The 14,630-nt window shown below is 41.3% G+C and overlaps 1 protein-coding gene across 2 annotated transcripts in view; it reads right to left on the reverse strand.

The window, feature by feature from the left end:
• LOC122548925 (serine/threonine-protein kinase OSR1) overlaps nt 1-14,630 on the reverse strand; it is a 182,298-nt gene that overhangs the window by 16,255 nt on the left and 151,413 nt on the right. For both annotated transcript variants that reach the window (XM_043687910.2, XM_043687911.2), the window contains exon 13: nt 873-1,085. In XM_043687910.2, the coding sequence (XP_043543845.1) occupies nt 873-1,085 (213 nt within the window). The remainder of the gene's footprint in view (nt 1-872; nt 1,086-14,630) is intronic.

Below are 14,630 nucleotides of genomic sequence, written 5' to 3' on the forward strand. Positions count from 1 at the left end.
CACTTTTTCAGTTATTCTGACGCTAAGTTCATTTTAAGCCATGCTCTTTATGTAATAAAAACAAATATTGATGAAGAAACTCAGCAGATTTTGGAAAGAAAGTATTCTCCAGTAATTTCTGTTTTCGCTTCTAATTTTCAGCATTCAGTTTCATGTTCTATTTTAGTGCTCTCTTTACCTAAGAATCAGGGCAGGGGGCAGGGGAGAGGTAGGTGGGTGGATTCAGTGTCTGGGAAAAATTGACAGCTATTCTCAGTAATAGCCACCCTCTATTCACTAATAACTCATAGGGAATAAAGTCTGCCATTCTTACTTGGTTAAGCCCATGCAGTCACACAGATTTACAGGAACATGATTGATTTGATTTCTCTATCTCAAAAAAAAGAGCAAATCACTCCATTCAAGGGTAACAAATGTCAGTCTGGCCAGCAACAACCACACTGCATGCACGAATAATCAGTTCATCACACCCAAGGAATAAAAAATAAATGATGAAAGTAATTTTTAAACTGACATTTTAGACTTGATTCCTCTTTGCATATCCTAAATTACTGGAGATAGTCTCAAAGATTTGCTTCATTTCTAAATAAAAGGAGATTTAAAAACTTCTAATTTGAAAAATATTGAATCCAAACTTCAAATTAAATATTAATTCTCATTGTAACGCATGTAACATGTATCTCTTGAATAAAGATGCAGCACTAAAATCTCAAAAAGCAGTTCTTATAGTGAAGAAGTATTGTTATAGTCCTTACCACTGAAGTAGTGTGCTTGGGAATCACCTTCAGCAGAAGCCTAGACAAATATTTTGTTTTTGGAGCTAATGCAGCTCTTAATTAAAACACTCGTCCATTTCTAAAAGTATAGCATACCTGGGATGCTGGTAGTTGATGCTGAGCTGCAGTTTGCAGGGTGGGATCTGGTACTGCTGCTAGTGTTGGGACTGGTATTTCTGAAGGCTGATTAGCTGGAAATTGATTAGCTTGAGTCGTTGCAGGTACTTTTGGTGTTGGCTGAGGTAGCTGTTTCTGGACTTGTCCAGAAGTCTGAATATTTGAGCCTGGTATTTCTGCTGGCACGAAAATCTATGAATTGAAAAGAAACACAAAAATAATATACAAACCCATTTTCCACCTTCTGATTGCCTAAAACAGTAACACAGTATTAAAGTCAGAAATTAAGGCGGCTAATGGAAAGCTCTCTTTTATAAGAGTGAAGACATGCCTCAGGGATGGACAGGACGCACAGCTTAATATTCCAGGATACAAATACTAGAGCATGGATAGAAAGGAGGGCAAGAAAGAAGGAGTGGCATTTTTGATAAGGGATAACATTACGACTATGCTTAGAGAAGATATTCCTGGGAATATGTCCAGGGAAGTTATTTGGATGGAACTGAAATAAGAAAGGGATGATCACTTTACTGATGTTTAGATTAGATTAGATTACTTTAGATTAGATTAGATTAGATTAGATTAGATTAGATTAGATTAGATTAGATTACTTACAGTGTGGAAACAGGCCCTTCGACCCAACAAGTCCACACCGCCCCGCCGAAGCGCAACCCACCCATACCCCTACATTTACCCCTTACCTAACACTACGGGCAATTTAGCATGGCCAATTCACCTGACGTGCACATCTTTGGACTGTGGGAGGAAACCGGAGCACCCGGAGGAAACCCACGCAGACACGGGGAGAACGTGCAAACTCCACACATTCAGTCGCCTGAGGCGGGAATTGAACCCGGGTCTCTGGCGCTGAGGCAGCAGTGCCAACCACTGTGCCACCGCCCACGGTGTAGCCATCATGTTGTATGATAGTTCACGGGAAGTTGAGAAACAAACTTGTAAGGAGATCACAGTTATCTGTGTCAGAGGGTGGTGGTAATGGTAGGGGATTTTAACTTTCCAAACAGAGACTGGGACTACCATACTCTTAAGCGTTTAGATGGAGAGGAATTTGTTAAATGTGTATAACAATTTTCTCTGATTCAGTATATGAATGTATTGGCAAGAGAAGGTGCAAACCTGACCTACTCTTGGGAAATAAGACAGTGCAAGTGACTGAGGTGTCAGTGCGGGTGCACTTTGGGGACAGTGATCACAATTCTATCAATTTTTGAGTATTGATGGAAAACCTTTAGACAGGATCGAAAAGTTCAAGTTCTAAATTGGAGGTAAGCCAATTTTGACAGTATTAGGCAAGACCTTTCAAAAGTTGATTGGGGCGGATGTGCGCAGGTGAAAGGGATGGCTATAAACTGGGAAGCCTTCAAAAATGAGATAAGGAATGTCCAGAGACAGTATGTTCCTGTTAGGGTAAAAAGGCAAAGCTGATAGATGTAAGGAATGCTGGATGACTAGAGAAATTGAAGCCTTGGTCAAGAAAAAGGAGGAAACACATGTCAGGTATAGACAGCTTGAGACTGAGTGATTCCTTAGAAGTGTATAAAGGCAGTAGGAGTATACTTAAGAGGGAAATCAGGAGAGCAAAAGGGGACATGAGAAAGCTTTGGCAAATAGGGTTAAGGAGAATTCAGGGGGATTTTATAAATACATTCAGGTCAAAAGAGTAACTAGGGAGCGAACGGGGCACCTCAAAGATTAGCAAGGCAGCCGGTGTGTGGAACTGCAGGAGACTGGAGAGATACTAACCAAGTATTTTACATTAATGATTACTGTGGAGAAGGACATGGAACATAGAATGTGGGCGAATAGATATGGATATTTCTCAAGATATCACCATTACAGGGGTGGTGGTACTGGATGTCTTAAAATGCATAAAGGTGGATAAATCCCCAGGACTTGATCAGGTGTACCCGAGAACTCTGGAAAGCAAGGGAAGTGATCGCTGGGCCCCTTGCTGAGATATTTGGATCATTGATAGTCACAGGTGAGGTGCCAGACGACTGGAGTTTGGCAAACGTGGTGCCACTGTTTAAGAAAAGTGGTAAGGAAAAGCCAGGAACCATAGACCGGTGAACCTGACATCAGTGATGGGCAAGTTGTTGGAGGGAATCTTATGTGCATGTATTTGGACAGGCAAGGACTGATTAGGATAGTCAACACAGCTTTGTGCATGGGAAACTGAGTCTCACTAACTTAATTGAGCTTTTTGAAGTAACAAAGAGGATTCAGAGGGCAGAACAGTGGAAGTGATCCATATGGACTTCAGTAAGGCATTTGACAAGGCTCCTCACAGTAGACTGGCTAGCAAGGTTGGATCTCGTGGAATACAGGGATAACTAGCCATTTGGATACAGAACTAGCTCGAAGGCAGAAGACAGAGGGTGGTGGTGGAGGAGGTTTGCCTTTCAGACTGGAGGCCTGTGACCAGTGAAGTACCACAAGGATCAGTGCTGGGCCCATTGCTTTTTATCATTTATAAAAGTGATTTGGATGTGAACATAAGAGATATAGTTAGTAAGTTTGCAGATGACACCAAAATTGAAAGTGTACTGGACAGTGAAGGAGGTTACCTCAGATTACAATGGCATCTTGATCAGATAGGCCAATGGGCTGAGGAGTGATAGATGGAGTTTAATTTGGATAAATGTGAGGTGCTGTATTTTGGAAAGGCGAATCAGGGCAGGACTTATACACATAAAGGTAACATTGTGTGGAGTGTTGCTGAACAAAGCGACCTTGGAGGTTCAGGTCTATAGTTCCTTGAAAGGAGAGTCATAGCTCGATGGGATAGTGAAGAACCCATTTGGTATGCTTTTTTTAAAAATTGGTCAGAGCACTGAGAACAGGAGTTGGGAGGTCATGTTGTGGTTGTACTGGACAGTGGTGAGGCCACTTTTGGAATATTGTGTGCAATTCTGATCTCCCTCTTATTGGAAGGATATTATGAAACTTGAAAGGGTTCAGAAAAGATTTACAAAGATGTTGCCAGGGTTGGAGGATTTAAGCTGCAGGGAGAGGCCGAATAGGCTTCGGGCTGTTTTCTCTGGAACAGAGACTAAGGGATGACCTTATAGAGGTTTATAAAATCATTCGTATGGCTAGGATAAATAAACAGGGCTTAGAGGGATATAGGCCAAGTGCTGGCAAATGGGACTACATTACTTTAGGATATCTGGTCAGCATGGACGAGTTGGACCGAAGGGTCTGCTTCTATGCTGTACATCTCTAGGACTCTAATTGAACATAGTAAGGATGCTATATTTGTTTGGAAGTATTTAAGGTACTAAATAGTCTTGGCAAGGTGGATGTGGAAAGGATGTTTCCTTTTATGTAGTTAGAGTGATGCAGCATGGAAACTGGTTCATTTGCCCACTGCGTCTATGTCAACGAACAAACATTAAATTATACTAACATTATTTACCCGCATTTGATTCAAAGCCTATGTCCTTGCATTTAAGTTCCTGTCTAACTTTTTCAATGTTGCAAGACTACCTGTCTCCATCATCCTCTCAGACAGTGCATTCCAGATCTTATCCTCTGGCTACATCTAAATTAGTTACTTCTCACTTGACTCTGACTCACTCATTTTAAACAGTTCTGCCATGGGGAAAGATTCTCTCAATCTACGCCTTTCATAAATTTTGTATACCTTAACCACACCCTCCTTTGTTCCAGGAAAAAACAAACCCAGCCTATCCAGTCTCTCATCATAACAAGCTTTTCAGGCAACATTCTGGTGAAACTCCTCTGCACCCTCTCCAGTGTAATCAGGTGCTTCTGATTATGGAGGGACCAAAACTGCACACAATATTCCATCTGCAGCTTAACCAATGTTTTACAGAACTCCAGCAAAGCTTCCTTGCAAGGATCCGGTGTGCCTTCTTTGCCAATCTATCTATTTGGACTGACACCTTTAGGGAACTACAGAACTGTACATCAAATCCCTTTGTTCCTCAGCACGCCCTAAGGCATACCATTCATTTTATATATCCTTCCCTTATTACACCTCCCAAAATGCATTACCTTACTCTTATCAGGATTAAATTCCCATTGCCATTGTTAAGACGGAGTCCAGCACTGTTTTAAAGAAAAAACTTATAATGCCCTTTTTAAGATAGAAATGAGGACAGCGAATTCTTTTAAGGTGGAGGTAGACAGTTTTATTAGGCAGGAAAAATATCGAGGGTTATCAGGAGTGGTTGGAAATGTGGAATTCAAAACACAATAAATCAGCCATTATCTAATGGACAGAGGAGGCTTGAGGGGCTGAATGACCTATTTCTGCTAGAAATTTGTAATTTTACATGTTTGTATTCTTTGGACCATGAGGTTTCAGTGGTACTGAAAATGCTCACTAGGTGGCACCTATGGTCCATTGGACAGATTAGTGAAAGAGCACTAAAATCATTGAAATGAATATAATTTAGAGAAACTGTCATCATTAACTCTATCGTTCTATCCTGGCTCTAATTAACCACAATTCTCTCTAATTTTCACAGAACATTTTTTTTCAATAATTTATTAATTCAATTTGTTTCAATATTACTACTGAATCTGCTTTCACCATTATTTCAGGTCACTAAAACTCAACTTCCCCTTTCACTTGTTCAAGCCAATTACATTTCTATCTTTCCTCAGTTCTGATGAAGGGTCATCATAAAACAATGACTTTACTTGGCACAGATACTGTCTGACCAATTGAGTATTTCTAGAATTTTGTTTTTATTTCAAACTACCATGATCTGCAGTATTTAACCTTTCATAAGATGCAGTTAAAGTCACCTTACACACAATATAAATTTCAGCACTTCAAAATATCAAATAGCCCCTGACTTAAACAATGATTATAGACTGCTTAGAAATGCTATTATGCTGAATTTAGTATGTTAATAAGCTTCATGAATAACAGGAATTAAACGCATAATTAGGCTGAACTCTAAACAGCTTCTTCCAACACCATTCTGATCTAGCCTGGTTTATAGCCATCTCTTTGGTTCTAAAGACTGCTCTTTGGCAAATTCTGGGAAGACAGGGCTTTCTGCTGAGAGCAAATTGTTGCTTTTTGAGGACTTGGAAACAGAAATAACTATAAAATTCTCTGAAGTACACATAAGTGTGTGATTGGTTATCACACAAAAATGACAATTTCCAATTCATCTGTGGCTTTTTATAAAAAGTTGCAATAGTCAAGTTACAAACTACGCAATAATTTGCAACCATCAAAAACGTCCAGATCTGCAATGGGATCTCTCATACTAACAATGAATTTGTCCAACAATTTAAAGTGAAAAATCACTAAATCATCTCGAAGAATTGCATAAAATTATACAAAGTTTTATACAGACAAAAGGGGGCTACATTAAAATTGACCAAACATGCAGTCAGAGTGTTTATGGAAGCTTTAATAATGGAAGAAATGCAGGAGAGGCAAGAAGGTTCAAGGAGAAAATCCAAAACAGTGAAGGCACAGCTACCAATTAGGAGATAGAGGGGTTGCACAAGTGGCTGTTTAGGGATGTAACTTACAACAAGGATTTGTAGTGAAGGGTGAAGTAAATAACTAGTTCTGGATGTAGGTTTGCTCGCTGAGCTGGAAGGTTCATTTTCAGATGTTTCGTCAACATATTAGGGAACATCTTCAGTGAGCATCCGGATGAAGCACTGCTGATGATTCCTGTTTTCTATTTACAGAAGAACCTCGATTATCTGAATATCAATTATCCGTAAACCGGATTATCCGAAGTTGATCTCAAGGTCCTGATAGAAATGTTACATCAAAGACCTGTTTCAACTCTGATCATGTCTTTTGTTTACAGATACAATGATTAAAAACAAACTCGGCTCACAAGTAATGCTGCCGAGAAATGTCCTAGACAGTCCAGGCACCGTCTCCAAATAACTGACCTCCTGCCCTTCCTTGCTATCCCAACACTTTCCCTGGTGCTCTACACAGGGGTGTATCCTAAACCCCTTTCCTCTTCCCCAAATAATCTTTCCAACATTGTCCTGTAGGTGAAACCTGTCAAACATTTGCAGTAAAAAAGTTGCACGTGCGGGCTCTATTTGGAGACGTACCCCACAAAGGCAGTAGCAGTCTTACGGTTGGTGTCCAGTCCAGCTGTAAGGGGTCGAATGCTGGGTGGAGGTGGACTGGACAAATGGGGGTGGGGGGGGGGGGGGGTGGGCAATGTTGGATGGGTTTGGGGCAGGAGAGCAGGGGGCAGTGTTGGACAGGGTGAGGGCAGGGTCTTGCGCACACACTGTGCTTTTGCCTACTTTCCTGAATGGGAGCAGACTTCACAGAAACCCCCCCGGAGGAAAATCAATTAACCAAATAATCAATTATCTGAACGAAAGACTGCCTGCCCATCTCATTCGGATAATCAAGGTTCCTCTATGTGTTTGGGTTTCCTTGGTTTAGTGATGTCATTTCCTGTTCTTTTTTCCCAGGGAGTGGTAAATGGGGTCCAAGTAAATGCGTTTGCTGATAGAGTTCCGGTTGGAATGCCATGCTTCTAGGAATTCTCGTGTGTCTCTGTTTGACTTGTCTTAGGATGGATGTGTTGTCCCAGTCGAAGTGGTGTCCTTCCTCATCTGTATGTCAGGACATTAGTGAGAGGTTCATTTTGTTTTGTGGCTAGTTGATGTTCATGTATCCTGGTGGCTAGTTTTCTGCCTGTTTGTCACAGTTCTTATACAGTATTTTGTAAATGACATTAGTTTTGCTTGTCGTCTGTATAGGCTCATTAGCTGCTGTTTTACTGTGTTGGTGGATTTGTGGGCTACCATGATGCCAAGGGGTCTGAGTAGTCTGGCAGTCATTTCGGAGATGTCTTTGATATAGGGGAGAGTGGTTAGGGTTTCTGGATGCATTTTGTCTGCTTGTTTGGGTTTGTTGCTGAGAAATCGGCAAACTGTGTTCATTGGGTACCCATTCTTTTTGAATGCAGAGTATAGGTGATTTGCCTCTGCTCTGCGCAGTTCCTCTGTGCTGCATGCAGTGTGTGGTGGCTCGTTGAAATAATGTTCTCATGCAGCTTTGTTTGTGGACGTTGGGATGACTGCTTCTGTAGTTCACTATTTGGTCCGTTTGTATTGTTTTCCTGTGGATGCTGGTTTGAAATTCCACATTGGCTGATCACTCTACTGTGATATCTAGGAATGGCAGTTTGTTGTTTACAAAATACTGTGCAAGAACTGTAACAAACTAGCTTGGACAAACAGGCAGAAAACTAGCCACTAGGATACATGAAATGGCTCTCTCCCACAGTATCTTTACATACAGGTAAGGACAGACACCACTTCGACTGGGACAACACATCCATCCTAGGACAAGCCAAACAAAGACACATGAGAATTCCTAGAAGCATGGCATTCCAACCAGAACTCTATCAGCAAACACATTGACTTGGACCCCATTTACCACCCCCTAGAAAAAGAACAGGAAATGACACCACCACCCCAAGGAAAACTAAACATATAATAGAAAGCTCTTTGGTGACCTTTAAGCGGCAATTGGATAGGTACATGGATGGGCGCTTAAGCTAGGATAAATGTTCGGCACAACATCGTGGGCCGAAGGGCCTGTTCTGTGCTGTACTGTTCTATGTTCTAAAGCAGGAAACATCAGCAGTGCTTTGTCTGGAGGCTCACTGAAGATGTTACCTAGGTTCTTCTGCAGCTGCACAGGACCCTGGTGAGACCACACCTGGAGTACTGTGTGCAGTTCTGGTCTCCAAATCAGAGGAAAGACATTCTGGCTATTGAGGGAGTGCAGTGTAGGTTCACGAGGTCAATTCATGGAATGGCGGGGCTACCTTATGCTGAAAGATTGGAACGACTGGGCTTGTATACCCTTGAGTTTAGAAGACTGAGAGGGGATCTGATGGAGACATAAGATTACTAAAGGATTGGACACACTGCAGGTAGGAAACATGTTTCCGCTGATGGTGAGTGCCGAACCAGAGGACACAGCTTAAAAATACGGGGTAGACCATTTAGGACAGAGATGAGGAGAAACTTCTTCACCCAGAAAGTGGTGGCTGTGTGGAATGCTCTGCCCCAGAGGGCAGTGGAGGCCCAGGCTCTGGATTCATTTAAGAAAGAGTTGGATAGAGCTCTCAAAGATAGTGGAATCATGGGTTATGGAGATAAGGCAGGAACAGGATACTGATTAAGGATGATCAGCCATGATCATATTGAGTGGTGGTACAGGCTCGAAGGCAGAATGGCCTACTCCTGCACCTGTTGTCTATTGTATGGTGATGAAACGTCTGAAAGTGAACCTTCCAGCTCAGCGAGCAAACCTACATCCAGAACCTCAACCTGAGTTACAAACCTTCTCAAAACTCGCAAATAACTCTCGTCAATGTCTACCGGAGGAAACTGCACTTCATCTGGCACTTGGTCAATCAACAGCAGCATGGGGGTCAGAGATCACGGTGAAACAGAATTCATTAATATCATGGCCCACTATTTTTATATGTATCACCAAGATCATAGAATCCCTACAGTGTGGAAACAGGCCCTTCGACCCAAGTCCACTCCGACCTTCCAAAGAGTAACCCATTCAGACCCATTCCCCTACCCTATTATCCTATGTTTACACCTGACCTACACATCCCTGAACACCATGGGCAATTAGATCCTAGTTGACTTTATCAGTAACGATTTAGACTGGCATGCCACAATCATGGCTGGTTATGTAAGGGTGCAGCCTAATGAAAGCAGGCCCACCAAGTTAACAGAACAGACATTGTAGATAAATGGAGTAATTGGCCATAAAAGAGAGAAGTGTGGAAAAAAATTTGATGAAAGTCAAGAGACATCCTCCACTGCGGTCACAGTTAGAAGATATAATGTGTGACTTCACATAGGGCTGTTTATATCATAGCAGGGATGGGAACATGATTGGAAATATTCAAGCGTGGCATTGCAAGATAATCTTGGATCTGTACAGTGACAATATTCAAAATGGAGAGAACGGAAAGTTATAAATTGGGACATTAAAAAAGCTAATGATATGTTCTTGTAAGAGAGTAATAAAAATTTTGAATTAGAAAATCAATACAAGAGAACATGATTCGATGACCAATAAATGTTGTGATTGTGCTACTAGACTAGTGATCCAGGAGAGTTTAATTTCCACAATACCGGGGAGTTTAAATAATTATAAATAATCTGGTCTACAACACTAGTTTGAATAATGATGGTCATGAAAATACCATAGCGTTGTGAAACAAAAACAATTTGAATGCCCCATGGGGAGGAAATCTGTCATCTTTAACTGGTCAGGTCTAAACATGACTCGTGACCCACAGTAATGTGGTGGATTTTGAAATGGTCGGTCAAGTCATGCAGCTGTATTTCAGGCACCAATCACCACCACCTTGAGTTTAGTTACAGGTGATCAATAAATGGTGATTGAACTGAAGAAAAAAATGGCATAAAAGAATAATTTCCAATGGCAGCTAGCATGAAAGCCACAAAGGAAGGGTAGGCAGGGAAGTACTTTAATGAGAATTTGGTCAACAAAGCAATAAGACAGGCTCATGAATAAGATCAGTTAGAAGGCAAATAACGAGAGACAGGAGAGAAACTAGAGAAAAATAATTCAAGTTCAGAACCAGGCTGGTGTAGAATCTTGGGAGGGATGTGTGGCAATCAGCACAGAAAACTAAAAGTTGGGTCTCAACCTTTGCGATAAAATTCCAGTTACTGTACTCATTAGTTGGAGAATACCAGGGAAGGCAGCTTATGATGGTTACCCCATTCAGCATAGAAGTACAAATATTTAACTTTCTTCTTCTGCATAGATTGTTGAATCGAGTGCTGGCTAGAGACCAAATCCACCATTTAGCCAGTGTTCATTCTCTGAACCCTTCCTTCTCCACCATTAGCAGCACTGGCTACTGGTTTTGCAGCTCATTGCTTCTTAATCCCAATCAGAAATCTATGCCACATATTTGAGAAATAGTCCTTGATAATCAGCAACAAGGACCTGGAACTTGGAGGTGGTCTGTGGGATTCTTTATTCATACCCAGTACTGCCACATCCCAACCCCCAAATTACCTCACTATCATCTAATGACTCAGCTGCATGCTGAAGAATTTTCTAATACTAATTATGCATTAGTACTTTGAACAAACAGAAAATTATGCTGTGTTTAAGCAGGGTTCAGGAAGTGTGGGTCTTTGCAACAGACGGGGAAGGTGGAGGGGATATTCGCTGGAAATGTGTTGCTGGAAAAGCGCAGCAGGTCAGGCAGCATCCAGGGAACAGGAGAATCGACGTTTCGGGCATAAGCCCTTCTTCAGGAGGGGATATTCGGCTCATTATTGTGACCATTCTTGATTTCAGAATCCTAGGCTGAATCTGGACTGCATTCCATTGCTTGTTACCTTCAAAATACAGTACTAAAAATTCCTGTGTGGATGCATTGGGGTGATATGGCTTGAAAAATATCTTGCCTCTAACTTCTTTCACCAAACAAGTGAATTTAAAAGAACAAGCAAGCTGCAAGAGTGTACCAGGCAATGATGAACCATTCTATATGATGTCATCTATCTGGAGAAAGTGAGGACTGCAGATCAGAGTCGAGAGTGTGGTGCTGAAAAAGCACAGCAGGACAGGCAGCATCCAAGGAGCCAGAGAATCGACGCTTCAGGCATAAGCCCTTCACAAGAAATGTACCTCATCATGAATATTGGTTCTTCATCTTTGCTTCTCAATTTTAAAAAAAATAGTGAGGCTCTAAAAGTTTACAGCTTGGTAATTTTGGTTATTTTACAACAGTTCTGGTATTTATTTTATAGGGTAACTCTATTCAGCACAAAAATCATCACGGACGTTCCAGGACAGTACTGAGGAGTTACTACATTATTGGAGTTGCTATTTTTTGGATGAGATGTTAAAACTGAGGGAACTACAGACCTGCTAGTCTTATATCAGTAGCAGAAAAATACTAGAATCTATAAATGGTGGGATAAATTGACAGCTGGTTGATTATGATCTGATCAGGCACAGTCAGCAGAAACTTGAGAATGGGAACTCATGTTTAGCTAACTTGGAATTTTTGAAGATGTTACTAACAAAATTGATAATGAGGGGGGGATAGATGTAGTGCACTTAGATTTTCAAAAGGTCCTCTCAGGAGGCTGGTTAAAAAAATAAAAACACATGGGATAGGTGGTGATGTACTGGCATGGATTAATGATGGCTGACAGACAGAAACCACTCATTCTTGTATTGACAATTATGACTAGTAGTGCACTGCAAGCATCAGCATTTGGGGTACTAGTTGTTCACAGCATATACCAATAATTTGGAGTTGGAGATCAAAGCTAGCACTGATAAATTTGCAGATGATATAAAGCTAATTGAAAATGTCTTACATGGAAGGTATATAAAGCAGCACTGGCAGGATTTGGACAGGCTTAGAGAATAGGCAAGAATATGGTAGATGGAAAATAACATGGAAAATTGAGTGTCATCCACTTTGATAAGAAATACTGTGTTGCCTAACTGCTAAGATATCTGAAAATATAGACATACAAAGGGGACCTAGATTTTCTTGTTGATAAATCACTGAAGGCTAACATGCAGGCACAAAGGTAAAAAGTGAGGATTGCAGATGCTGGAGACCAGAGTTGAAAAACGTGGTGCTGGAAAACACAGCAGACCAGGCAGCATCCGAGGAGCAGGAGAATTGACATTTCGGGTATAAGCCCTTCTTCAGGACATGCAGGCACAGCAAACTTTAGGAAGCCAAATAGCCTTTATTGCAAGAGGATTTCAGTACAGGAGAAGACAGCCTTGCTTCAGTTGTGTAAGAGCTTGGTTAGGTAGACAGGATGGTGAAGATGGTATTTGACACCCTTGCTTTCATTGGTCAGTGCATTGAGGATAGGAGTTGGATATGTTGCAGCTGTACAGGATATTTAGGGCACTTTCTTCAGTTCAGGTCTCCCTGCTATAGCAACGTTCGCGTGAAACTTGAAAGGGTTCAGAAAAGATTTACAAAGGTGTTGCTAAAATTGAAGGATTTGAGCTATAGGGAGAGGCTGAATATACCATGGTTATTTTTTCCTGGAGCATCGGAGGCTGAGGGGGTGACCTTATAGAGGTTTATAAAATCATAAGGGGTATGGATAAAGGTGAATAGTCAAGGTCTTTCCCTCAGGGTATAGGAGTCCAAAACTAGGAGGACACAGGTTTAAAGAGAGGGGGGAAAGATTTAAAAGGGACAAAAGAGGCAACTTTTCATGCAGAGAGTGGTGAGTGTATGGAATGCACTGCCAGAGGACGTGGAGGAGGCTGATACAATTACAACATTTAAAAGACATCTGGATGGATACATGAAGAGGAAGGATTTAAGAGGGATATGGGCCAAATGCTGTTAAATGGGGCTAGATAAATTTAGGATATCTAGTCAGTATTGATGAGTTGGACTGAAGAGTTTGTTTCCATGCAGTCCAACTCTGCAACTCTATGATTCTGTAATTGCACCTGGAGTAATGTGCACAGTTTTGGTCTCATTAAAGGTAAGATATTATTGTCAAAAAGGGAAAGCAACAAAAGTTCAGCAGACTAGTTCCAGGATGGCAAAACTGTCCTCTGGAGAGACATTGGGAAAATTGGGTCTATATTCAGGAGCACTCTGAAGATGAGAGTGATCTAACGGAAAGTTACATGACACTTAAAAGGGACACATAGGGTAGATGCAGACAAGATGTTTTGTCTAATTGCAGAATTTAAAAATAAGGGGGTTGCCAACTGGGTCTGATGAAGAGAAATTATTTTTACTCAAAACATTGTGAACCTTTGAAATCTCTATGACAGAAGGCTGCAGAAGTTCAGCCTTTGAATATGGTTACTAGACTTCAGATTACCAGTGTAAACAAGGTTATGGGGATAGAGTGGCATTGAACCATGTAGTCCAATCAATCACGATCACTGATCAGTGGCCAGGCTTGACTGGTTGAATGTCCTAGTCCGGTTCCTACGACACTCCATCTGCTTGCTTGGCATATAAAATGGCACCATCTACAAGTTCCCCTCCAAGCTACTGACCATCTAGACTTTGAAAGAGTGGCAATCTATTTCCATGTCACTGGGTCAAAAATCCTGGAAAACCAACCTTAATGACCTTGTTGGTCTACCTATACAGCAAATCGACTGGTAAGGTTCAAGCAAACAGTTGTGCACTCCCTACTAGAGGGTAACTACAGATGAGCTACAGCTGCGCAAGCATTTAGTGAAGCCCACATCATGTGAATGAATAAAAAAAGCTACTGATCTGCAATGGAAATATCCCTAGCATCCTAGCCAATACTTATTTCTCAATTAACAAGAGGAAATTATCTAGTCATTCTCACAGCTATTTAGGGAGTTTGCTGTGTGTATATTGGCTACTGCATTTCTTGGATGACAACAGTGACTACACCCCAGAAAGTACTGTATTGGCTATGAAGCACTTTGAGACACCTAGTAGTTGTACATGTGCAAGACATCTCCTCCCTGTGTCCTAGTCATTGCTCTCATGCTATTGTCAGAACAATACTACCTGAATGCTCTATTACGACACATAACAAACACAGCCACTAAACCATTAACAACAAATGCTAGAGGTCACAGCAGGTCAAACAGCATCCATGGGGAGAGCAAGCTAATGTTGAGTCCAGATGACGCTTCAGAGCTGAAGTTTGAACAATTAGCTA

This window comes from Chiloscyllium plagiosum, unplaced genomic scaffold (genome assembly GCF_037043375.1).
Source record: "Chiloscyllium plagiosum isolate Xiang-an unplaced genomic scaffold, Cpla_swu_hap1 HiC_scaffold_4, whole genome shotgun sequence".
Taxonomy (NCBI): Eukaryota; Metazoa; Chordata; class Chondrichthyes; order Orectolobiformes; family Hemiscylliidae; genus Chiloscyllium; species Chiloscyllium plagiosum.